The 26,967-nt window shown below is 43.3% G+C and overlaps 1 protein-coding gene across 2 annotated transcripts in view; it reads right to left on the bottom strand.

Moving 5' to 3' along the window:
- CACNB4 (calcium voltage-gated channel auxiliary subunit beta 4) overlaps nucleotides 1-26,302 on the bottom strand; it is a 268,657-nt gene extending 242,355 nt beyond the window's left edge. The window contains exons 1-2 of one of the 2 annotated variants that reach the window (XM_043894660.1): nucleotides 26,184-26,302; nucleotides 25,616-25,699 (exon numbers count right to left, since the gene is read on the bottom strand). In XM_043894660.1, the coding sequence (XP_043750595.1) occupies nucleotides 25,616-25,699; nucleotides 26,184-26,246 (147 nt within the window). In that variant the 5' untranslated portion in view covers nucleotides 26,247-26,302. Of the gene's footprint in view, nucleotides 1-25,615; nucleotides 25,700-25,926; nucleotides 26,081-26,183 lie in introns of those variants that run through there. The other variant, XM_043894661.1, reaches the window with a different exon arrangement.
- Nucleotides 26,303-26,967: the final 665 nt, after the last annotated feature.

The following is a 26,967-nucleotide window of genomic DNA, read 5'->3' as shown; positions in this document are numbered from 1 at the left end:
CAGAAACCTTGTTGCCATGGAGACTGTAAGCCGGTCAGCCCATCTGCTGAAGAGGATATAAAATTCTGTAAGTAGAATTTTAAAAACCTTACTATGAGAAAGACTTCCTCAAACACTGTAGCAGGGAGGGAGCTGCAGAAAGTCTGGCAAATGGCCATTTGCAAAACTGCGGGCTATCATTATTTTGATACTAACCATGAATTTGCAATAACTCTTATTAAGAGGAAGCTATTAATATCTGTACATTTGATACTAAAAATGTAGAACATATTTTGGTATTCTATACTAATGATGTTTATATCATTTTTAGAAAAAATTTAGCAATTTATATTAAAAACTGGCCCAGATAAATCTATTATTTGGTTTGTTGGGCTTTAAAAACTACTCCAACAAATAACCTAATCCAAAAAATGGGCAGAAGATTGAAACAGACATTTCTCCAAAGAAGACATGCAGATGGCTATAAAGCACATGAAAAGACGCTCAACATCACTAATTACTAGAGGAATACAAATCAAAACTACAGTGAGGTATCAACTCACACCAGTCAGAGTGGCCATCATCAAAAAAATCTACAGACAATAAATGCTGGAGAGGGTGTGGAGGAAAGGGAACCCTCCCATACTGGTGGTGGGAATGTAAATTGGTGCAGCCACTGTGGAGAACAGTGTGGAGGTTCCTCAAAAACTAAAAATAGAGCTACCATATGATCCAGCAATCCCACTCCTGGCATACATCCAGAGAAAACCATAATTCTAAAAGATACATGGCACCCCAACTGTTCCTTGCAGCACTATTCACAATAGGACATGGCAGCAACCTAAATGCCCATAGATGGAGGAATGGGTAAAGAAGACGTGGTCCATATACACAACGGAATATTACTCAGCCATAAACAAGAATGAAATAATGCCATCTGCAGCAACATGGATGGACCTAGCGATTGTCATCCTGAGTGAAGTAAGTCAGACAGAGAAAGACAAATATTTTATATCACTTGTATGTGGAATCTAAAAAAAAAAATGGTAGAAATGAACTTATCTACAAAACAGACACAGAGTTACAGATGTAGAAAACAAACTTATGGTTAGCAGGGGGAAGAGGTGGAGAGATAAACTGGGAGGTTGGACTGGACATATACACACTACTATATATAAAACAGATAACCAATAAGAACCTACTGTATAGCACAAAGAACTCTACTCAATACTCTGCAATGGCCTATATGGGAAAAGAATCTAAAACAAAAATACATATGTATACATATAACTGATTCACCTTGCTGTATGCCTGAAACCAATACAACATTGTAAATTCAATAAAAAAGAAAAAATGATGTCTTTAGGAAGAAGTTTTTAAATTCATTTATTTAAGTAGGTATTTAAGTAGGAAGTAATTTTTACTTGTGTATGTTTTTAAATGACTTTTAAATTCTTTTTTTCTGTTTTTTTTTACTTATTTTTTAAAATTTGCTTACAACACTTATCTTCCTCTTTCTGATTCTGTATAATAGGTTCTAGGTTCATCTACCTCATTAGAACTGACTCAAAGGTGTTCCTTTTATGGCTGAGTAATATTCCATTGTGTATATGTACCACAGCTTCTTTATCCTTTCATCTGTCGATGGACATCTAGGTTGCTTCCATGTTCCAGCTATTGTAAATAGTGCTGCAGTGAACATAGGGGTACATGTGTCTTTTTCGATTTTGGTTTCCTCAGTGTATATGCCTAGGAGTGGGATTGCTGGGTCATATGATAGTTTTATTCCTAATTTTTAAAAGAATCTCCATACTGTCTTCCATAGTGGCTGTATCAATTTACATTCCCACCAACAGCACAAGAGCGTTCCCTTTTCTCCACACCCTCTCCAGCATTTACTGTTTGTAGACTTTTTGATGATGGCCATTCTGACTGGTGTGAGGTGATATCTCATTGTAGTTTTGATTTGTATTTCTCTAATAATGAGCGATCTTTTCATGTGTTTGTTAGCCATCTTTATGTCTTCTTTGGAGAAATGTCTGTTAGGTCTTTCTCCCACTTTTTGATTGGGCTGTTTGTTTTTCTGGTACTGAGTTGTATGAGCTGCTTGTATATTTTGGAAATTAATCCCTTGTCAGTTGTTTCATTTGCTATTATTTTCTCCCATTCTGAGGGTTGTCTTTTCACCTTGCTTATAGTTTCCTTTGCTGTGCAAAAGCTTTTAAGTTTAATCAGGTCCCACTTGTTTACTTTTGTTTTTATTTCCATTACTCTAGGAGGTGGGTCACAGAGGATCTTGCTTTGATTTATGTCATTGAGTGTTTGCCTATGTTTTCCTCTAAGAGCTTTATAGTTTCTGGTCTTACATTTAGGTCTTTAATCCATTTTAAGTTTATCTTTGTATATGGTGTTAGGAAATGTTCTAATTTCATTCTTTTACATGTAGCTGTCCAGTTTTCCCAGCACCATTTATTGAAGAAGCTGTCTTTGCCCCATTGTATATTCTTGCCTCCTTTGTCAAGAATAAGTTACCCATAGATGCATGGGTTTATTTCGGGACTTTGTATCTTGTTCCATTGGTCTACATTTCTGTTTTAGTGCCAGTACCATACTGTATTGATGACTGTAGCTTTGTGTTATAATCTGAAGTCAGGAAGGTTGATTTCTTCAGCTCCATTCTTCTTTCTTAAGACTGCTTTGGCTATTTGGGGTCTTTTGTGTTTCCATATGAATTGTGAAATTTTTTGTCCTAGTTCTGTGAAAAATGCCATTGGTAATTTGATAGGGATCACATTGAACCTGTAGATTGCATTTGGTTCAGTTCAGTTTAGTTCAGTTGCATGTCCGACTCTTTGTGGTCCCATGGACTGCAGAATGCCAGGCCTCCCTGTCCATCACCAACTCCTGGACTTTACTCAAAGTCATGTCCATTGAGTCGGTGATGCCATCCAACTATCTCATCCTCTGTCGTCCCCTTCTCCTCCTGCCATCAATCTTTCCCAGCGTCAGGGTCTTTTCAAATGAGTCAGTGATTCACATCAGGTGGCCAAAGTATTGGAGTTTCAGCTTCAGCATCAGTCCTTCCACTGTAGTCATTTTCACAATATTGATTCTTCATACCTGGGAACATGGAATATCTCTCCACCTGTTTATGTCATCTTTCATTTCTTTCATTAGTGTCTTATAATTTTCTGTGTACAGATCTTTTGTCTCCTTAGGTAAGTTTATTCCTAGATATTTAATTCTTTCTGTTGCAATGGTGAATGGGATTGATACTTTAATTTCTGTTTCTGATTTTTCATTGTTAGTAAATAGAAATGCAAGTGATTTCTGTGTATTGATTTTGGATCCTGAAACTTTGCTAAATTCACTGATTAGATCCAGTATTTTTCTGATACTATCTTTAGGGTTTTCTGCGTACAGTATCATGTCATCTGCAAACAGTGAGAGCTTTACTTCTTCTTTTCTGATCTAGATTCCTTTTATTTCTTTTTCTTCTCTAATTGCTGTAGCTAGGACTTCCAGAACTATGTGGAATAATAATGGTGAAAGTAGACACCCTTGTCTTATTCCTGATCTTAAAGGGAATGCTTTCAGTTTTTCACCATTGAGAGTAATGTTTGCTGTAGGTTTATCATATATGGCCTTTACTATGTTGAGGTAGGTTTCTTCTACGTCATTTTTTGAAGAGTTTTAATCATAAATGGGTGCTGAATTTTGTCAAGGGCTTTTTCTGCCTCTATTAAGATTATCGTATGGTTTTTATCTTTCAATTTGCTAATATGGTGTATCATATTGATTGATTTGCATATATTGAAGCATCCTTGCATTCCTGGAATAAACCCAACTTGATCATTGGTGTATGAGCTTTTTGATGTGTTGCTGAATTCTGTTTGCTAAAATTTTGTTGAGGATTTTTGCATCTATGTTCATCAGTGATATTGACCTGTAGTTTTCTTTATGTGTGTTGTCTTTGTCTGGTTTTGGTATCAGAGTAATGGTGGCCTCATAGAATGAGTTTGGAAGTGTTCCTTCCTCTGCAACTTTTTGAAAGAGTTTTAGAAGGATAGGCATTAGCTCTTCTCTAATACTTTTAAATTCTTGAAATTCCCTCTAAGGTCTTCACATTTAACATGTTCAATATGAGTTAAAGTATGACTCTGACTTTTAAAAAATAATAATAATAAAATACAAAAATAAAACTTCTCCAGATGTTGATCAAGGCTTTTTATAAAAATAGCAAATGGGCCTATACTAACCTAAAAACAAAATAAAAAGCATGCATTTTAAACAATTATAGCAAGAAAGTACAATGACATCATAAGACTTTATAATACTTAGCCTTTCTCTTCTGTTTTTGAGACACAAGAATTCCTAATCCAGAAATGTATTCATTCAGCAAACATGTAAACCTAGTAGGTGCCAAACCCTGACCAAGATGAAAGCACATCAATGTACACCAGTTCGTGCACTTAAGAAACTGAAGGAGGTGACTCATCTTCATTCATTCATCCATTCACTCATTCTGTAAAGGTTCACTGAGCACCCACTATGTGCCAGGCATGTCTCAAGGCCTTGTGAATCACACAGTGATCAAAAGCAACAGAAAGCCCTGCCCTCCTGGAGGTTATATTCAGGTGTCATTTACAAGTAGATAAGAACCAGGAGACTGTTTAGAGATAAGTGAACAAGGAACTGTAGAAGAACAGAAATAACTCTTCTGCTAGGAAGACTTAGAAGGGGTGACTTCTGAGCTTGGGCTCCGAGATGAGGAGGAGCCCACCAAGCAGAACTGGGGACAGTCACTGCAGACCAGAGAGCAGAGTGGAGGCAGAGAGCTGCAGAAAGTCTGCCCCTAAGCAGCTCTCACATCCCAGCTCCAAGACAGCTTGAGAAACTCAACATGCTAGAGTGGCTTAATGACGATTAAATCACAAGAAAATTTTTGCAGGCAAAGCGATTTAAAAGTATAATTGTTTTCATAAATATCTGTGATGTCTGTATTAGTTTTCTTGAAGAGCAAAATTCCTAGTTACAGATCATTCATGCCTCAAGGTAAGTATCATAATTCAAATACAAAAACAGCAATAGAAATTTTTTAAGGTTTAAGTCTTTTTCACAGGTAATATCTCAGTCAAGGCTAACAAAAACCTTCTGATGAAGCACAGCAGTTATCTCCATTTTACAGATGTGGAAACTAAAGCTCAAATAAGTTAAGTCACTTACGTACTCCCTGCCTAGTAAATGGCTAAGCTAGACCTTGAACTTGGGCTTTTACTGTAAATACTGTCCTCTTTTTACTAGACCGGAATTTAGTGCCAATTTAAGGGTTTTTACAAGATAACAGGGAAGTGCTCTCACAGAGCAATATATCACAAATGCTATTGGTCTTTGGGAGAAATCTATACATATCTACTGTGTGCACTTAGCAGAAAAAGAGAAAGGGCCAGGGGAATAGAGTAGTCAGCAGTCAGCAAATACACAAAGTCACGACATCAGCATAACGATTTCCTTAACAAAGTGGCCTTCCCCCTGGTCATCAAAGGCCCAAAAACTCACCCATCCCACCCTTTACCCCCCAACAGACCTGGAAGCGTCCTCCCCACTGAAACGGCTGCTCTAGCTCGATGCTGCGTAGTGAGCTGGCAATCACGCTGTCACTATGTTTACACAAGAATTCAACCACTGCCTCCAGGTCCTAGCACCATCACCATGTCTGGCATTAGTTAGCAGAAGAATGGAATTATTATAAATTTTGAACAAGCAGAGACAGAAAGGTAAACAAATGAAGGGCTAAATAAATAAATTTTAGAAACAGGTTAAATAATGTTAAGAGATTGGAACACAGCACAGGATAATAGAAACTGCGACGATAATTAACAGATAAAATTTGAGAACAGAATAAAAGAGAAAATTGGGCAGACTGCTCAATCTGGTGCACTGCTTAAAAGAAAGTCCATTCTCCGTTGCTAGCTGTGTTCTTCAAGGGGGGCGTCTCAGAGCTTGAGACAGCCCTTCAGTAGGAAATGTGGCCCTCTAGCACTAAAATCTCTCACTTGATAAGTAACTCAAAGGACTAGTGTATTGGAGCCGTGTCTCTGGCTCCAAGCTGAAGAGCAGGGATCTGGGACCAAAACAGGCAAGGCTGTAAACAGCAGAGAGAAGGGGGTATGTGGGCCAGGATTCTCTGCCAGATCCAGGAATCTGCCACCCAAGCTGGTGTCCCAATAGAGTCCAGGGCTGGCAGCCAGGTGAAGAGTCCCAGGTAAGCCCATGTGGAGGGGACTGAGTTCAGAATAAGGCAGGTAGGCAGGCAGAGGACAAGAGAAAACAAAGATGTGTTTTCACTCCAGGAGTTGGAGGCCATGAATATCAACTAGGAGGCTGAGCAACAGAAGTGAGAATCCTGGAGTAAGTGCCAGGAACTAGCTTCCCAAGGGAGAGAGGCATGAAGGAGGGAAGCACTGGGGGTTTGGGGTGGTTAGCAGATGAAAACCCTGCTATATAAAATGAATAAACAAGGTCCTACTGTATAGCACAAAGAACTATATTCAATACCCTGTAATAAACCATAATGGAAAAGAAAGTGAAAAAGATTGTATATATATTGTTGTTGCTGTGGTGGTTGTTACATTGCCCAGTCGTGTCCGACTCTTTGAAACCCCATCGACTGCAGCATGCCAGGCCTCCCTGTCCCTCACTATTTTCCGAAGTTTGCCCATGTTCATGTCCATTTCATCGGTGATGCCTTCCAGTCATCTCAACCTCTGACGCTCTGTTCTCCTTCTGCCCTCAATCTTTCCCAGCATCAGTGACTTTTCCAATGAGTCGGCTGTTTGCGTCAGATGACCAAAATCCTGGAACTTCAGCTTCAGTATATATATATGTATGTATGTATGTGTGTGTGTGTGTGTATATATATATATATATATATATATGCTATATATAGGAGAAGGAAATGGCAACCCACTCCAATATTCTCGCCTGGGAAATCCCATGGACAGAGGAGCCTGGCAGGCTATCGTCCATATGGTCGCAAAGAGTCAGCCGTGAGTTAGCAACTAAACAACAACAAACAATACATATGTATAACTGAATCATTTTGCTGTATTACAGCAGAAATGAACGCAACTTGTAAATCAACTATACCTCAATAAAAATAAGTTAAAAAAAAGAAACTAGCTTGTTCCCAAATCCCTTCAGAGCCACTGATGCTACCGTCATCAGCTCCTCCACAACCACCATCACCAGCTCCACCCTGACCACCATCGTAACTGTTGCCATGACCAACATCACCCCACGAGCGCCTCCACCTCCACCATCAGTGTCACTGCCATCCCCTCCACCTCCACCCAGTGCTATCACCACCATCACACGACCAACCACCGTCACCGTCAGCACCCTGGTCCTCACTCCCAACACACCATCGTCACCACTAACGTCACCACCCCCACCATCCTCACCACCAGCATCACCACCACCGGCCATGTCATCAATATGACCATCATCGCATGGCCATCACATCCCTTTAGGATGTCCCCTCCACAAGCACAGAGGCACTGGCAGAGGCTTTAAAATGTCAGCCTTCCCCACCAGTCTCTGAACAAGGAAGGCAGCAATACTGGATACAAACGACAGCCACTACCCAACTTACAAATCAGAACAGCTACAGGTGGTTTTAAATAAAATAATTTTCATCCAGGATATACACATATTCTGATGTGAACAGCCGACTCATTGGAAAAGACCCTGATGCTGGGAAAGACTGTAGGCAAAAGGAGACGAGGGCGGCAGAGGATGAGATGATTGGATGGCATCACTGACTCAATGGACATGAACTTGGGCAAATTTCAGGAGACAGTGAGGGACAGGGAGGCCTGGTGTGCTGCAGTCCATGGGGTCACAAAGAGTTGGACACAACTTAGCGACTGAACAACAACAACAACACACGTATATTAGCTCCCTTCTTAAAAATCTCCCAACACCGTAGGAAGCAGGCATGGCTACCCCCGTTTTATGAGTGAGGAAAATGAACCTCGAGGACAGCAGTACCTGCCCAAGGTAACACAGGTAGAAAGTGACAGAGCCCGGGTCACACTTCCACCCACTGCTCCCACAGCTGGTTCCATGAGCAGTGCCGCTGGGTCACCTCTCTAAAGAAAAGGAAGACACAGTCGAGTCCTCAAGGGGTCTCTGGCCCTGGGAGAGGCCTACAAACATACCATTTCAAAACAAGGTAAGAAACGCTCCGACTGCACCAAGAGGGTGAGGGAGAAGGCTTTCCAGAGGATGTGACATTTACGCAAGCAGGGGGAAAGGAGTGGGAGTTCACCAGGGGAGAGCAGTCCAGGTGGAGCCCCAGCACACGCTAGGGACACACGCTGTGCTGACCTCCTCCGCGGGCTCTGCTGACGTTCCCCCGTCTGACCTCTGGCCGGACAGACAGCCGCGTCTCAGATCTAGTCCAGCTGCCAGCCTTGTCTCTTCACACCCGCCCAGCCACGCACACAGACCCCTGTCTCAGCCTGTCCTCACTCTGGCTCAAAACCCAGAGTCCCACATACCCTGCCGCCTCCCGAGAGAGCTGGGATGAAAGAATCTGGTGGGCAGGAACTCAGGCGTCCAGGACAGAGCACCAGGCGTCGGACCAAAGCATCAGCCACCAGGAGACTGAAAGCTGAGGCCCCGTGCTGGTCAGTCGGGACTGACCAAGAGGCTTCTTTAGATTCCCTCTCTTTTCGCAGACACCGTCCTGAAGCAAATCCCTGATGGAGTGTCCCGATGAAACAAGGATGACAGCAAAGCAACTGCTCATCTGCAGGTCACCGAGCTGCAGCTGGCGTCCCTGATAGCAGGCCACGCAACTCAGTGCTCAGGATATACATTCTGTCATGAGGGGTCTTTTGGGGAAAGCAGATTAGGAAGGGAATTGCTCAAAGCTAGGTGTGCCATGGTAGGGACCAAGGTGGCATGTGACCACAGCTGCTTTAATTTTTTTCCAGGCCAAAAACATTGTAGCTGTGTCTCTGGACTTGAAACTATGGGTCCATACATCCATGTGTGTGTGTGTGTTTAAGATTTATTTGTTTATTGAGCTGAGCTGGGTCTTTATTGAGCTGAGTTGAGCTGGGTCTTCGTTGTGGCACGTGGGCTTTTCTCTAGCTGCAGTGAGACAGGGCTATTCTCTAATTGCAGTGCGCAGGCTTCTCACTGTGATGGCTCCCCTTATTGCAGAGCACGGCTCTCTGCCCATCGGCTTCAGTAGTTGCAGCTTGTGGGCTCACTAGTTGCGGCACTCGGGCTCTAGAGCTCTGGCTCAGTAGTTGGGACACATGGGCTTAGTGGCTCCACGGCATGTAGGATCTTCCAGGACCAGGGATCAAACTAGTGTCCTCTGCATTGCAAGACGGATTCTTAACCACTGGACCAGTAGGGAAACCCCAGCTGTGTGTTTTTTAGTAAATCCCAAACTACTTTCTGGGTAGATTGATCCCTGGACCACCTCTAAGCCTTCTTTTTGGGAACATGTTCTTCTCAGAGACCTCAGCTCTTAAAGGAAAACATCAAGTCTATCCTTAGCACTATTTCTCCCTTAACTGACAACAGGAACTCAGTGCTACTCAAGATTCTTACCCAGCTACTGAATCTCCGAATCACTGTCATTCTACTCACTCACCACTCAGTTTTATGAAGCATTTATTATGGGCCAGATGCTTCCTCTGTTCATGGGAATACGCAATGACAAGGATATGCCAGTTTCCTGACTTTTTTGGAGCTTCTATTCCAGCAGAGATTGACAGAAATGAATAAAGTGAAAGAAAACGACACTTAAAAGGTGATTTCTGATAGTAAAAGGAAGTGACAGCAGGTAAGCATGGAAGGAGGGGTGAGGGGAGCTGTCTCATACAGGCACCCAGAGGAGGTCTCTCTAAGATGATGATGTTCGGGCTGAGATGGGAAGAATGAGAAGCAGCCAGCTATGTAAAGAGTTGGGGAAGGGGCACACTCCTGGACAAGAAAGCAGAAGTGCAAAGGCCCAGAAACAGGATTAATCTGGCCTTATCAAAGTACACAAAGCCGGCCAGGAATGGGGGAAGGGGCGGGAGGGCAGACTAGCAAGCAGGAGCGTTGAAGATGAAGTAAGAGAGTGTGTCAGGAGTCAGGTCATTACAGAGCCTTGTAGACCACAATAAGGAATTCAGATTATACTTTAACACAATTGGAATCCGTTGGGGGGTTTAAAACAGGTGAATGGCATGATCTGATCTCCTTTTTTAAAAAGAAAGTTTTAAACAATTTCTGGAAGTTGTGTGGAGAATGGATCTGGTGATGAATGCAAGTGGGGGAGCTAAGGAGACCAGATGAAATGATGCTGGCTCAAACTAGGAACTAGAGTGATGGCAGGAGAGATGCAGAGAGACGTGGATGGACTTGAGAGGGCTTTTGAAATAGAAGTGACTAGAAGAAAATTTTGGGACAGTCGTCTTCAGAATATGCATCGGTGATTTTTATGAATCCTCTTAGATGCCTCTAGAACTGCTGCAGGGGCATGAGGAGAGAGTGGTCCAGATACAAGTGTCCCCGTCAATCAAAGCATCTCCAAATATGCCGACTGCCAAGAATGACAACTGCAATTTCCTTAAGAAAAAAAGGATTTTTTTCATGGAAAAACCAAACTTGGAAAACCACTACTGTGATAAGATAGAGTCTGCCTAACTGTCCCCAATATCTTTTCTATTTTTCCAGAAATAGAGCTGTCGCAATTTTTAGCCCTCACACAGCTACTCAGTTAGAGATCACATTTCTCAGCATCCTTTGAAGCTAGGTGTGGCCTCAAGACAAAGTTCAGGCCAATCAGTTGTGAGCAGAAGAAGTATGTTTAACTTCTAGGTCACTCCCTTAAAAATGGAGCTACTTATTCTCTTATTTCCCTTTTGATCTGCCTAGGAAATGGTGACAAAGATAGCAGCCACACTAGACCCAAAGATGGAATATGCATGCTGAGAATGGCAGAGCTGACCCACCAGCCTGGGTCCTCGGACCCTGATCTCTTGGAAGAGAGCTCTCTATCCGTCTGAATGGCCCACCAACCTCTGGACTCATAAGTGACAAACAAATACACACGACATCTTTTGGCTTCAGAGTTACAGCAGTTCAGCGTATACCCAGGCAGTTTTGACAGCCAGTATATGATCCACCATGTACCTCAGTCCCTCTTCTGCAGTAAACAGAGACATTCCGGACAGTGGCTGCTTCACTGGTGTGAGAACAACTGTGAGCAAGCCGTCAGATAACCCAGGAGATGGACGGAAGGTAAGTGAAGAATAAGCCTCTGCTGTTTGTAGCTGTTGTTGTTTGGGGAAAGTTTTATTACAGCAACAGCATCTAACCTATTCTTACTAACACATTCTGGTTGAAAACAACCTCCCTAAAATCTTACCTGGATTACAGGAGTCAGAAAACCATATCCATCAGCTGAGGAGATTTGAAAAATACAGATGCCTGAGTCCTCTACCCAGAAATCCTGATTTAATGAGGCTGGAGTGCAGCCTAGCATGGGGATTTTTATATACTTCCCTGGTGATTCTAATATGCAGCCAAGGTTGAGAATTACAGACATCTTGTGCATGATACAGCAATGGCTCCACACAAATGCTTTTATTGAACTGGACTCCAGCATGATGAGGGACATTATACAGTGAAGGATATTATTTAAAAAAAAAAAAAAAAACTCTAGAATCATGATAAGTTGTCATCACAGCAGGGTTTAATTTACTGTCTTACACAGTCTCAACTCCATGAGCAATTTCTCCTAGTCTCAGAGTGGGAAGTATTTGTGCTTCTCCAAACAACAAACTTGGTTTTGCCCTTGGACATTGTAAATCCTGTAAATGACCTTGCTTTCCTCTCTGGGTAGGTCCTAGAAAGTTCAAACTGGAGGCCCCCAACTAACAAGTGACTCAGATTTCACTGGCATACCGTTTTAGCCTTGATCTTTGCTTCAGTTCATTTTCTTCACTTGTGATATCATACAAGCTAACTTAAGTCATTTCCAGAACAAGCCAGGATATAAATATATTTTTTAAATAATAAATAAGGAGCATGTGCCACTGACTGAAAAAGGGATGAAAAGGAAAACAATCAAGTGCACCAGTTTACCCGACTCAATTACACGAAGTTCTATAAAAATATCCAGCAAAGTTTATTTATTAAATAAAGTTACTTAAACACAGAAATTCCTGCCTTGTGTATTGTAACATGGGGACCATGCTGAAATACAGATGCTCAATACCTTTCCTCTGTGAAAGTAGGGATAAGCAGGAAGATGGGTATTGAAAGCTCCTAATGCAGTGTTTTCAAATGCTAAGAATCAATCTTGTGGTTCTACTCACCTTCAGCAAAATTTCCATGTGACAGCTTCTGTTATTCTTTATTATAGATTTAAAGCCCCATTAGCAAGACGTGCTCTTCCTGGTGGCTGTAATCATCATAATAACAGGAGCTACACTACTCCTCCGTGGACTTCCTCTTAATAGCTTCCAGGATGCACATCTTCGAATCATCTCATCACATTTCACAAATGTCTCATTCTTGACAACCCACTCTATTTGCTGAAGATCCTTTCAGGCTGGATGCTTATGCCTGAAAGAGTTATAAATTCCAACTCCATCCAAAATTATCTTTCCTCTTGTCTCTTCACATCTTCTCTTTGCTACATTCTACAAAGAATGTCTTCATGCAATACTTTCAAATAATATATGATATTGAATGACCCCATGTTTTACAAGTTTGTCTCAGCAGCAAAGTGTCATTGGACTTCCACAAAAACTACAGAATATGGTGTTTTCTATCAAGATGCATGAAATGACAACACACATGTGCAGATCCAGGCACAAAGCTCTGTAATACTAGAGCTTGAGGTCACTAGTTCACTCCACTCAACCTTCATTTTTCAGACAGGAAAACTGAGGCCTTGAGGAATATTAATTCAAATAGTCACTCTGTATTAATACTTGGGTGGTGTCCCATAAATTCACTGATTTAGTCAGTTATTTGAAATTTGGTACATATTTTTTCATTAAGAAACAATATTACAACAGAACATTAGACTCTCTACAAAATTACAATTAGGATGGATGGTGATGATGATAATATAATCATGTAAATGTGCTTAATATCACTGAACTGTACACTAAAAAATGGTTATGATGGTAAATTTTGTTAATGTATTAAACCCAATTTTTTAAAAAATTCTTATTTAACCCACTAAGTGGATGAAATGTAGTACAAGGAGAAGAAAGAAGAGAAGAAAGAAATCCCACCACCTTTCCTGGGTCCACCTGAGAGCCCCTCCTCGAGTAAGTCTGATTAATCACATGTGCAATGTCCATTTTCCCCTTCGTCTACCACTAGCTCCCAAGTTCCCTTAGGGACCTGCTCCTCCCCATTCTCAGCCTTAATGGGGCTGACCCCAATCTCATCTCCAGCAGTGGCCAGCCACTGACTGGCTAGTCCCCTGGCCACAGTGCTGGTTACGAGCCATTTTAGGCCAAGAAGATCCAAGAAGTGCGCGTGCACACGTATTATGTTTCAGAGGGCGGGTGGTATCTCCGAAAACAGGCAAACAGAACTTTTGCCTCTCTGCTGAGTTACCATAAGAGAGGCCAGCCCATCCTCTAAACGGGTGAATGGGAAACCCTGAATCATTGTAGCCACTGCTCCCACAATGACAAATGTCAAACCAAGGCCTGAGCCGGCACACAGAACTGAGCACAGCAAAGCACACAGTGTTGAAAGAACTTCAGAGAAAGGGAACAGAAGCCCTGATGAAGTCAGGAACTTCTGGAACAAGCCATACCTGAAGCTAGCAAGACCTACCCCTGAACCTTTCACTGGCACAAGCCAATAATTCCATATTTCACCTTAGCCAATTGCATTGAGTTTCTGTTTATTTGCAACTGAAAGATTCCTAACAGATACAGTTCCAGAACAAAGTTTGAAACAGACCAAGTGTGATCTTCATTTACTTCCCTTTCTGAAACCATCTCCCACCAGCCACTGTTTTTCTCTCTAGGCACCAAATGCCCTCCTTCTGTCCCAAGGTCTCTTCTGATACCCAACCCAGGCCTGCACTAACTACCAAAGTGCTTTAGACTCCAGTATAACCTTCCTCTTTCCTCTTATTTTTCCTATTCCAAGCCCCCATTCAAATTCATAAGACAAACATAAAGAAAAACACAAAAATCATCATGCATATATTAGATATGCATGTGTTGATGAGACGAAGAGGAGATTCAAAGTTTGTCTCTGTTTACATCAATATGTGCAGGTCAATACGTATACCTGGGTGGGAGTGTCACTGTTAGAAGCAAGTACAGCCCTGGGGCAGAGGCAGATTGACACCTGTTTCCCAGTGTAATCTACGAAAGGAGAGACGCCGGCTGAAAGCACAGACCTGGACATGTGAGATGCAGGGCACAGCCAGTGTTACTCCAGGGCCCAGGGTTCAGAGTCGGACCCAGGGATGAGGAAGTCTGGAACACAGCTTATCCAGAGAAGCTGAAGACTATAGTGCTCTTTGTCACTTTTGAGATTTTGCCTGAGAAGCAGCATCTTAGTAAGAAGGAGGCAGGGTCCTCACAGATAAGCAACCTGCAGCAGGAGGAATCTCCTTCAAAGGCTTGTGGCGGACCAGGTCAATAAGAGATAGACCTGTGAGCACCCCCGGTCTCAGAAATAATGGGCGGGCTATCAGGAGGCAAGGTGTTGCAGTCCTCTGTCTACAGGTAGGCAAGGTGAAAAAGCAAAAGGGAAATGACTAATGTCTCTGCATCAAGACTTCCTCTCCCAGCTGCTCTCCTTCTTCTTCTTCCCCGCGATTAGTCAGCAGATGTCCACGTAGACCCACAGGCTGGTGGGGCATGGGGACCTCCAGTTTACACAGAAGAGAATTTAATACGGAACAGTCAAAACAGAAAATCAGGGAGTGCCCGAGAAGGAGACCCGGAGCCGTATCACAGAGCTTCATGGAGGAGAAGGTTCTAGAGGGGTCTGACAGCTGACAAGATCATCATCAAGTGGAAACAGTGAGACCTCCTTCCAGGAGCAGGATGGCACGACTGAGGGGGTGAGGGGACGAGGGCAGAGACTGCGCTGAGTCTGGGCAGGTGGGCTTGTGGTAAAGAGAAGACACGGGTGGGAAAGGACACACAGCTCCAGGGAGACCGGGATCTTTGTGGGGAGCCGTCTGCCTCGCTGGGTAACAGGACGAAACGCGCTTACCTGCAGGCAGTGAGTCAAACCATGATCATGATCACGGGACGAGTGACGACAACCCCTGAAGACTCCTGGGAAGGTGCACAATTTTAAAATAGACTGCTCGTTAACCCAAATTATCTAGAAACTGATCGGATCTCAGACAGCGGAGGAAGAAGAAAACAGGTGCTCTGGGCCAGAGCCCCAGTCTATTCCCACCCACCTTCCCACGCCCAGCCTGGGGTTCACAGCGCCCCCTGGTTCTGCTCAGCTGGGGTCCCCACTGCATGGTGAGGCGCTCTAGGGCATGTTTCCTGCTGCTGCTGTTGCTTCAAATAAGGTCACAGTTGTATTTGGAGGCCTGGACAATGGTGGACATTTTTAGTGTATTTCAAAGTAGGTTATATTAAGTTTTACCTGGTCTGCACTTTTAAAATAACCTGCCACATTCATTTAAAAAACAGCTCTAGTGAATGGACTTAACGTCACTGAGTTATGCCTTTAAAACTGGTTACAATGGTAAAGTTTGTTATGTGTATTTTTCCACAATAAAAATATAAACATAATTTTAAAAAAACACCAAAAAAAAACAAAAAAAAAACCAATGTCTTTTTTTTAAACAATCCTTTTTATTCTTCCTATGCAGAAATACTAAACAAAATACTTGGAAATATTAAATTTGCATTTTATCAGGTGAGTTTAAACCCTGAGCATTTCTACTAATGTACAAGGAACAGTAATAATAATAATACCCATGGTACACATTACTCTTACAATGTAAATTTGACAGTTTTCTAAAAGATATTTTATTTAATCTTCATTTCACATGATCAAAAGAAGTATTCATAGTAAAGTAACTGCATAAGACACCCAAATGAAAAACTGAGTCTTCCCTAACCAGAAGGTCTTCCTACAACACTGAGACCAAAAGATTAAAAAAAAAAAAATCCCCCAATCAAAATCACCCCTCAAGCTCTCTGAAATTAGCAGAGAATGTTTGCAGCTGACCTATTTCTCCCCCACACGACTGTGTTGATAATTGACTTTTGTCCCCCAGGGAAGTGCTCAAATATAATTGAGCAGCACCTGCCACACAGAAAGTACAGTTTTATACACCCAACAATTCCCATAAATATTGTACTTAGCTTGGGACTCAAGCACTCTGCTTTCTCATTAATTGCGTCTCTCACGGAAGAAATATAATTTACCAGAGCTGAGTTATTATGGACATGTAGATAAAATAAAACAAGTATTTTGAATTGCGAGACATAAGGCCTTTCTATTACTAAAAATTATTGAAAATGATGGCAATGACCACTTACATTGCTCAGACACTTTTCTTTAATCCTGTCGATCTCATTCTATTACATAAATCCCTCCTATAGATGGGAGTTACTCAGTTTTGTTCAATCCTGATGACAAGAAGGCCAAGGTCAGGGATTTGATTTTCATGCAGGTCAAACAGTTTTACCCCTGCCCCCCAAATTCAGCTTTACAGCCTGACACTGCAACTCTAAAATGAATCAAATCATCCACCCCATTTACCACCACAACTTAAAATGCTGTCTGGATCTAGGATTAAGAAAAGGCAAGTCCCTTTCCACAGGCAAGCAAATGTTTGCACATTTAGACCAGCAGCTATGACTGGAAAACCTTCAGTCTGGTGTTGAGAATGTGTTAATGAAATAATCCAAAACCAATCCCAAAGATCACATATTACTGTATGATTCCAGTTACATGAATGTAACCTGGAATGAAATGTTCAAAACAGGCAAATCTATAGACACAGAGAGTAGCTTAGTGACTGCCCAGGGCTGGAGGTGGGCTTTCTTGGTGGCTCAGCGGTAACGAATCTACATGTCAATGCAGGAGACATGGGCTTGATGCCTGGGTCAGGAGGATCCCCTGGAGGAGGAAATGGCAACCCACTCCAGTATTCTTACCTGGAGAATCCCCATGGACAGAGAAGCCTGGCGGGTTACAGTCCATGGGGTCACTAAAGAGTCAGACATGACTTATCAACTAAACCACACCACAAAGGGCTGGGGCTGGGGGTAGGAAGGAGGTTGGAGAATGATAGCTAATGGGTGCAAGATTTGATTCCAGGGTGATGAAAATGTTCTAAAATTAGATTATGGTGATAACAGAATTCCTGAAAGATGACTTCCTTCTTTCTGTTCTACACACACACACACACACACACACACACAGAGGCCAAATAATTAAGCCATGACCACAAAGCACTCCAACCATAACAGTGAAGATTTTATAATCAGCCTTTGAGTTATCCTAGCACTGGGCCCCTGGAGAACGAAGTGGGACAGGATGATAAACTCATCTACATGAGTTATTATGCATTTCCATTACTAGTGGTCCTTCCTGCATGAAAGAAGAAATTGCAAAAAAAAATTTTCCTGAAGAGTTAAAAAAGAATATCATAATATTCAGTACAAAAGATTACCATTTCTAGTAATTCTGACAACCTAGGGGAAAAAAAATGCAGATTCTTTTCAAGTTTGTTTACAAAATATTTCCTCTCAAAACAAAACTAATGTTCCAGCAATTTAAATTGCAGCCCTGGAGAAAGATACCTCTACCAACAGAAAAGAACATAAAATGAGAAATAAAATAGGCACACTTTGTCATCCAAATGATTACAGGGACATGATCAGAAAGATTCAGTGGGTGTCCCTCATTTTTACAGCCCCACCTAACACTTTCAGTACATAAAGCAACACGCTTTACACCATCCCTTCTGATTCAAGTAATTATCTCTGCTCTGTTTATGGATGTCATAAGGACAGAGTAAAGAAAGTAGGCAAGTTTACAGAAGCACACGTTTTTCTAGTTAAAATGAAACCATCTTCAAGGAATTTCAAAGCACCGTCTATATTCAAGCCAGGTGTTGGTAATTCATCAGCCTTCTCATTTTCTGAATGCGGGCTGTGGAAGCACACAGCTTGTCATTACTGTTACTTGAAAGCAGTAAAACCATTCCCTTAAAACTGAATCTATAATTTAGCCTCTTCATGGATTCAGGCTTCTAGTTCTAGCCCTCCCCCTCTTCCTGCCTGAATTCACAAAGTTAAATCCATGTAAAATTCCTGATGCGTAGTCTGTAGTCAAGTTCATAACCTAGACTCTTCAAGAATGAAGAGTGCTTCTTCTATGTTTTCCTGGGTCAGGAAGAAAGAGGGCATGTAACTGTGTGAAGGCAGGATCATACCCACCTCTTACATGAGGATGAGGTTTTATGGGGGTGCTTGGGGGATAACAGCCTAGCTCGTCTTATCAACTTGATGAGTTCAAATCTGCAGAGGTGTTATCTAGAAAATGTGTGATTGGGGATGGTAAGGAAGTGCTCTGCACACCTCGCAAAAGAAATACTAGTGCCATACCTGGGCTCAAAGGAAGTAAACACCATCCGGGGGCTCTGCCTACACAGATAGGGACTCGGAAGATTCTCTCTCTCACATACACACTCCTGCTGAGAAGGGCAGACAGGCAGAGAGGGTGGTGCTGTTTTAGGAAGCACTCTGCAGTGACCGAGCATGGGATGGGGCTGCCTGTCTGGTTCCCACAAGTCTATGGCCATTTCCTAGGGTTCAGTGAATCTGAGTGAGGTACAGGCCCAGTCACCTGGTTCGGGCTTATGCTTCCTTCTGAGTCCAAGCCACAGAAAGGAGACCAAGAAAGGGCCAAACTGGAAGGACAATGGTGACCTTGGACAAGAAAGGGCCAAACTGGAAGGACAATGGTGACCTTGGACAAGGTCACAGCCTAAACCAGAAAAGATGGGTCAGAACTCTATGTGCTGGGCCCAGCTGAGCCCACTGAGTCAGTAGACTCATCAGGGGCCAAGAGACTGATTTCTGCAACCAGCTCTACAACATGGTTGAACAAAACTACATTCTTTTCCACCCTGCCCTTGCCTTTCCCCTTGATGAAGGAACCGTCTCTGCCCCTTGATTCCCAGGGATGACATTGTCTAGGACAGCATGTGGAGTAATTACAAGCAGAGGGTCACAGTGAAGCCAAGGTCATTTTCAGTTTAAGTTTCCATGTAGCATCCTATAATTTTCTAGAAGTATTAAAATGTGAATCAGAATTTATGTAAGCTTCAATAAAATCTTATCAACCTAAACTGAAGGGTAAATAGTTCTTTATTCTACAAAAATGAGATTTAGGGAACTCAGGGTGTCAAGAACAGAAACTCGGAGAAAAGCAAAGATGACTGCTTAACTGGTTAGCTGTCCAGTAATCAGATTTCTCAATCAGAAGCTTCATAAATTCGGTTCCATTTGTTCAAGCCCAAGAGCCAGAAGGAAGCACCATTTGCCACCAGAGGCAGAGTTCGTTTTTGCTTTATCAGGTCTCAATTTTGGAAGGTGCATTCCAGATAAAATTCACAAAGGAAAGAGGTATCAACTTTTCCTTAAAGTTCCCTGTCACTGGATTATACCGTTTAGCAAGGACAGTCTACTTACAGTGCAAGGAAAAACTTCTGATTTGGCTGGTGAAAATGATTCACTAATATCTTCCATGCAGTTAAAATATAATAATGGGAAAAAAATAAAATAAAATAACGGTTGTGCCCGTCCTGGCCTGTTTTCCTCAGAGTCATCCTCTCCTGTTTCTGCTCTGCTTTCTGTCTCGGGGGGGCCACGACCTGCAGGCAGTTTCCCAGCCTCCTATGTCAGATGGTGTCCAGCTCAGCCAGTGAGAGACAGGGCAGGGGTGCAGTGGGGAGCAGGAGAAATTAAGAAGCCAGAGTGTTTCTTCTCATTTTCTCCACCTCAAATGGCTTCTCTGGCTGTATCCCCTCTGTGTCTCTTGCTCGTATGAACAGTACCCCAGCGGTTCTAGCATCCAGCAGGTGATTCTGGCCCCTGGGTTCCAGTGCAATGTCCTCCCTTTGTCCTTCTAGCCTGGAGGTGATAGGGGCTTGCTGATGTTCCTAACCCTTAAGTTTAGCTTCTAAGCTCTTGCCTCATCTGTTCAATCCTGTCTCTACTTTCAAGTCCTTTGAGTTTTGTTTTGTTTTCTGGTTAGACTGGCAACTAAAATGACTAGAACATTAGTAAGTAAAGAAAGTAACAAACCTCCATGAACCATAAACCATGCAAACAAAAATTCCACCCCATGATAAAACTGGGAAAAACTAGAGTCTCCAGAATCTCCAGGGGTTGCTTTGCTCTTCACAGTAACCATATAAACTAGGAATATTTCTAGGATCTAAGAGGAGTTAAGTCTTTTCATGTGTCCATATCCACGTGTGTTTGTGTGCCTGGCTTGATTATTCAGGGATGAAGTGTACTGTGGTGGGGAAACTATAGAATCTGAGCTGGGGTCTCCTGTCTCTACTATCTATCGGTGTGACCTTGGTAAGGCCTTACCTCCTTGGGTCTGTGTTTCATTCATCTGAAAATGGGGAATCAAAGTACTTTCCCTCACAATCTCTTCCTGTTCTAAAATTCTGTGATTCTAAGCTTATGGATAAATTTTGCACATATGCATGACTTCAAACATATGATTATTCTTAGAGCTATGCACAAAGCATATACCTTCTGTTGATGAATTTGCATTTCATCAGAGAAATGTGTCTATAACCGGTGCTCAAATTAGAACCCGAAGAATATTTTTGCCAACTTGCTTTATTATAGTATCAACTTAGTATCTGAATGTGTTTTACATATAATGTGGGTTCACTGAATCATTGTCATGATCATCTGATTAGCATATCTAAAAAAAACACAGAAGGAACCCTGCTTGAAAGTAGATGGTTCCAAAGAGGGCTGCAACGATATCTTCCGTTTCATCTGCTCCTTTGTAAGATGACCTTGCTGCACCCCATCAAAAGAGAGTTTATTTTCCTTCCCTTTGAAACTGGCTGTCCCTTTGATTTGTTTTTACTTAGCGATTGTAACAGAAGTGAAGTCATGTAGCTTTTGATATCAACTATGAAGTCTACATGGCTACATAGCTACATAGCTACTATGGCTACATAGCTACTATGTAGCTACTATGAACTACAGGGCTACATAGCTACTATGAAGTCTACAGTCTACATAGGCTTCCCTCCTAAGCCAGTAAAGAATCTACCTGCAATGCAGGAGACCTGGGTTCGATCCCTCGGTTGGGAAAATCCTCTGGAGAAGGAAATGGCAACCCACTCCAGTATTCTTGCCTGGAGAATCCTATGGACAGAGGAGCCTGGCTACAGTCCATGGGGTCGCAAGAGCTGGACACAACTTAGTGTCTAAACTACCACCATGAAGTCTACAGCTTCAGCCTTTACTTCTTGGGATGCTCCTGCTTGGAACCCAGATACCATGTTGTGAGGAAACTCAAGCAACTACGCTGACAGGTCCAGGTGGATGGAAAGTGAACCTCTGCCAAAAACTCCACTTGAGTTCTCAGCCAGCAGCCAGCACCAACCATCAAACACACATGTAAGGATACTTCAGACCTTTCAGCCTTCTCAGTACCCAGATAACATCACACAAAGAAGTGTGTCTGCTTAGTACACAGAAAAAAATTTTTTAATGTTGTTTTTTTAAGTCACTAAATTTGGGATAACAGTTAGGAGGCAATTTCTCCCCCATTAAATAAAGAGTTTAATATTGGAGCAGAACCTCATGCCTAAAATATATCAAGATAGTCTTCCATCATTCCATCTACCCCTTCATTCTTTCAAATTAGAGAACTGCGTCTATAACCAGTGCTTCTTTTAAATATTTATTGAACACCTACTATGCTAAATGCTGAGGAGAAAATGGAGACCAAATGCAGACCTGTCCCTGCCCCAGTGGAATTTGTTGTCTGGATGGGGAAATGGATATTAACAAAACATGTAATGACATGTTAAATAGTTAAATGTTAAATAAACAGTGATGGTACCATTGAGAACAAGCACAGTGTACTCTGGGTACTTGGTTAAGGAACTGACCTTATTAGGGAGATTAGAAAAGAAGTGAAAACTAAAGTTAGGTTTCAAGGCAGATTGAAAAATCAGCTAGGCAGAGGGGAGAGCCTCCACACAGAGAATTCCACATGTGCATAGGGCCTGTGGCAGGAGGGAGAGTGGTATGTTCAAGATCTGTTTCCAGAACTAAGATCGTGGCCTAGGATGAGGCTGGAAGCTGGTAGGAGCCAGGTCTTATAAGACTCTGCAGTTCTCATAAAGGCAGTCTTAAGGAGAAGTCAACAAGCCACTCTGATCAGATTTTCCTTTGAACCCCAGAGGAGAGAAAACTGGGAGTAACCCCAGAGAGAGTAACCTGGAGCACTCTGCCACACAAACTGCACGTGCTGTGACACGCGTGGTATCTCATATACTCAGCACACATGGGCATTCTGCAGATACCCTAATTCCTTGCTCCATTTCACCGTATTAATTGTATACATCTATGTCTCTGTAACTATATCAGAAAATCCTTTAGGTACAAGGGCTGTGTCTCATTCATCTTTTCATTCCTATTCCACAGTATCTAGTGCAGGGAAAGGTACATATCAAATGTTTAGGAAGTGCTTCCTAAAAATTTAAAACATGAATAAACAATCCATTCATAAACAGCCTGTCAAAAGTGATCTCCTGAGAGAAAATTCTACAGCCTTTCTTGGAAAGCCATTTCAGTGATATCAACACTCTTTGGAAAGTCTCGCTAAAAAAGGATCATTCCTTTCTAATTGTAGCCAATTGTTGAGCTTCATCCTCCATGAAGACAGAACAGCCCACCACATTTCCAAAGGACAGTCTTCCTGTACACTTTGAGGATCACTACGGGGTCACCCCTAGTTCTCTCTCTTTTTTCAGTGACAAAATACTTAACCTTCTCACCTTTCCTCAAAGAAATCATTTAGTTGCTCCCTGGATTCATTCCAAAACCTCCATCCCTCCTAAACTGTGGAGGGCAGCAATCTAGCAGATCAGCAAATAAGGTCAAAGATGCCTGAGGGGTTTTGTGAGCAGTCCTCAGGGGCAGAGACAGGCTCTCTGCCTTAGTCTGTTCATTTTCAGGCCAACTCACATGTGTGCGTGTGGATGTGCGTGCACGTACATACATTTGTGCATATATACACATGAACACTGAGTTTTTTTACCAGCTCAAACAATAAACACTGTTCTATTTGATGAGTTTGCCAACTGTCCTCTATTCTTCACCATCAGCCCGGATTTTCCTCTCTGATTCAATGCTTTTTTTTTTTAATAAGTGAAAGCTTTACCCCCATATCTTTGTAGATTATATGGCAGAGAAATGAGCGGCACTTTTTTTACTGATATCTTCACTATCTTCTTCTTGTGCAAAGGCACTACACAGAATGTGAAATAGATCAAGAATTCAAAAACAGTAAATCACTGGTCATTCTACAAATAACAAGTCTCCAGTAACATTAAACAGCTGCTGGTCTTTCTTTAAACAAATTTTTTTTTTTTTTTTTTGGCATTTGGGTGAAAACTGTTCAATTTAATTTCAAAATACAGTGTTAAAGTTCCATTTGGAATCATTTTTCATTTCCTGTCAAATAAAAATTCCTCAGTTATTTTATCATAGTCATTATAGAAGTCTGTATTATGACATTCAAAGAAGATCATATACAGGATGCTTACTGAGCTGTAAATGCTCATAAAAATTATGTATTATTTCTGTGCAGAAAAATTAGTAAGATTGTGTATATGTTAATAACACCATTACAACAAAATGTCCAAATTTAAATTAGATCATCTTATTAAACCAACAAATCCTAGCCTAGTTTCAGAAAGACTTAAGAAATATATTTGTTCCCAAAATCTACGACAGTTTAAATTACTCTCCAAATTATTCAGCATGAATACTTTTTACATTTTTAAACCGACACACACCAGCACATTTAACAAGAACTTATACATGCCTTATCTCAGTTATTATTTAACTTGAGGAAAGAATAAGATTAATAAACTATAAAAAATATTGATTGTGCTTGGAAGAATAAAACATTACTGAAGTGATGGTATAGATAAACTGAAAAGTGTCAGTCAAACGTCTCATGGAACACACTGCTGTATAATTAGTATTTCTAAGAATCTATAGTAATAAAACTACCAAAAATAGGCATCTACAAAACAAACATAAACAAGATCTCAGTCACATAAGTCAATTTTTGTAAAAGATGAAGACTGTGTTTGCTTTATTAAATATGTAAATAATCTAAACACTGCAAAAAGGATAGAATACACTTTTTGAATTCAGAATCCAAAATATATTTACTTTAATAATGCACACACTTAGTACTCACTGAATGAAACAGTAGTTGCAGTAATTTCTGTTCCTGAAGAAAATGAATGCCTGTGTAATAAATATTATGTAAATATGCTTTATGGGCTTTTTAGGAGAGGTCTGAGTCCAATTTTGAGTCTAATGCCCATTCCTCAGGGGTAATCTGTTTAAATTGAGGATAATCACTAAAGAAAGATAATGCAGCTGCCATCATAGGTTAAAAACACAGGACACGATGATCTGAGTTACCTAGAGGGAAAAGAATTCCCCAAGGTCATTCCAGCAGCCCGCAGAGGGGCCTTGGTGCGATGACCAGGGTCCTCCCAGGGTACCCTGAACTCACACACCTCGATAGCTTCTCTTCCAAAGAGAAATCAAGGTGATTCCTTTTCGCATGATCTCTCTAGCACCCAGCAGCTATGAAGGAGTGGTTTCTCTGTAGCCCGTGGACAGTACGAAATTAAGGACCAATTTCCTGTGTCAAGGTAAAAGGCACTTCGGCATTCGGTGGAACCAGTGATCTTTATCACACTCAACGCGCGCTAGAACCACGCAGAAGAGAACCATCACTAAGAAAACAAGCAGTAAGTGTAGCAGCACCCAGACCCCAGAAACTGGGTGCAGATCCTCGCTTCCTTGGATTTAAACAGATCCGGCAGTCTTTCCCTAACCGAGCGAACCAAAGAATAGGTCCCAAAGCGAGACCAAACTTTCTGCTCCAAGTGTCTTTCCTTTTGACCAGAGCTCGGAGATGACAAACCAGAGTATTCAAAATAGGGCAAAACAGAAGAGCGTCTAACAGCCGAATCAAAGCAGTTGTCCGGCGCCCGGGGCTCTGGTCAAGTCAAGTCACACGACTTAAACACGTTTCCTCGCGCATCGAAGGTGCAAAAAGAAATACTTGCAGTCTTAAATTCAACTAGGTCCCAGCCGGCTCGCGTCCACACGTACTAACTTCCCGGGACCCTAAGACTTGGGAGCCGGGACGGAGGGAGGAGGACCAGCTGCAGGGCACGCCGGGGGAGCGAAGGGGCGCGCGGGGATCCCGCCCGCCGCGCCCGCACGAGGGGGCTGCGCTCAGCTCCGGGACACCACCCCCACCACCCCCCGCGCCCGCCTCCTACCTGTCTGAGGATGAAGCTGGTCGAAGTGGTGCTGCCATCGGATCTTTTCAACCTGCTCCTCCGGGTCGTGGTGCCTCGGGCCACCTGCACTCGACACACGGGGTCGGAGAGAAGCGCATGAGGACGCGGCAGTGGGCAGCCGGGCGACCACCCCAGGCTAGAGTCTGCCTCGGGACCAGCTCCCCGGGGGTTCCCCAGAGCCCGCACCCAAGTCTCCTCCACGGTCCCCACATACAGCCTCCACCCCACCCACCCACTCAAGCCTCGACGGCTGAAAAGATGCCCGGGAAGAGCCGCCCGCGAGCACCCACCACATCCATTAACAAAGACTCTCAGGGTGCGGGGTCCGAGTCCCCGGCGGCATGGGCTGGGGAAGGCTGCGGACTCCGGAGCGGGAGCGCAGAGACCGGACGAGGTGAGAAGGAGCAGGAGGAGGAGAAAGAAGAGGGGCGGGAGGAGAGAGGGACGCCGCGCAGGGGTGGGGGAGCGGGGCCGCTGACTCCCAGGACCCGGGGCCCCGCTCGCCCGGCGCAAAGGCGGGGCGGGGAGGGGGAGGAGGGGGCGGTACCTGCGAGGCTGGGGAGTGCGGCCGGTCCGCGCTCCGGTTCTTGGCATAGGAGGAGGAGGACATGGTTCACAGCCGCATGGCCCGCCCGTGCGCGGCGGGCGGAGGACGGCGGGGCCCCCCGGACGCTTGCACGCGGGAGGCGGGGGAGGGCGGCAGGACTTCCCCACCCGCTTCGGGACCCGCGCCGGCTCCTGCGAGCGCGGCGACACCTTAAAGGGATCCAGGCGCTCACCCCCGCGCCCGCAGCGGACCTCCGGGCAGCGGCCCCCGCCGGCGGAGGTCCCGCGGAGGGGGGTTTGTCGGGATCTCGCCGACCCAAGCCGATGGAGAGACGCGCTCTCCCACCTAGCGAGCGCCTTACATCAGAGCTTTCCAGTGGAGGAAGGGAGAGGGGGAACCTGGGAGGGGGGTGGGAGGATGAAAATAGTCTGCACAGTTTAAAATGAGACAAAGGTGGCACGGTTCATGAATCAGGACTCGGGGAAGGACACTGGTGCAGCGTGGCGGGGAGTGGGAAAAGCCGACCCGGCGTGTGTGTGTGTGTGTGTGTGTGTGTGTGTGTGCGCGCGGGTGTTTGCTGCACTGGAATTTTAAAAGGGCAAGAGCAGAACGTTTCTTCGGCGACTTCACCCATCAGCCCACTGGGGTAAGGCATGGGGTTCTGTGGTTTGGCTTTTGTCCGTGTCTTTGTATTGTTCTGTGAACTCTAGCTTCAGAACCGCCAGCCGTGCACACCCGGCAGCCCCGGGGGATTCTGCCAACCTGAGTCTGACGGGGGTGCAGC

The sequence above is a fragment of the Cervus elaphus genome, chromosome 33 (assembly GCF_910594005.1).
Source record: "Cervus elaphus chromosome 33, mCerEla1.1, whole genome shotgun sequence".
NCBI classification, from domain to species: Eukaryota; Metazoa; Chordata; class Mammalia; order Artiodactyla; family Cervidae; genus Cervus; species Cervus elaphus.
Note: the sequence above shows the minus strand (reverse complement) of the source record. Positions and strands in the feature narration are given on the sequence as shown.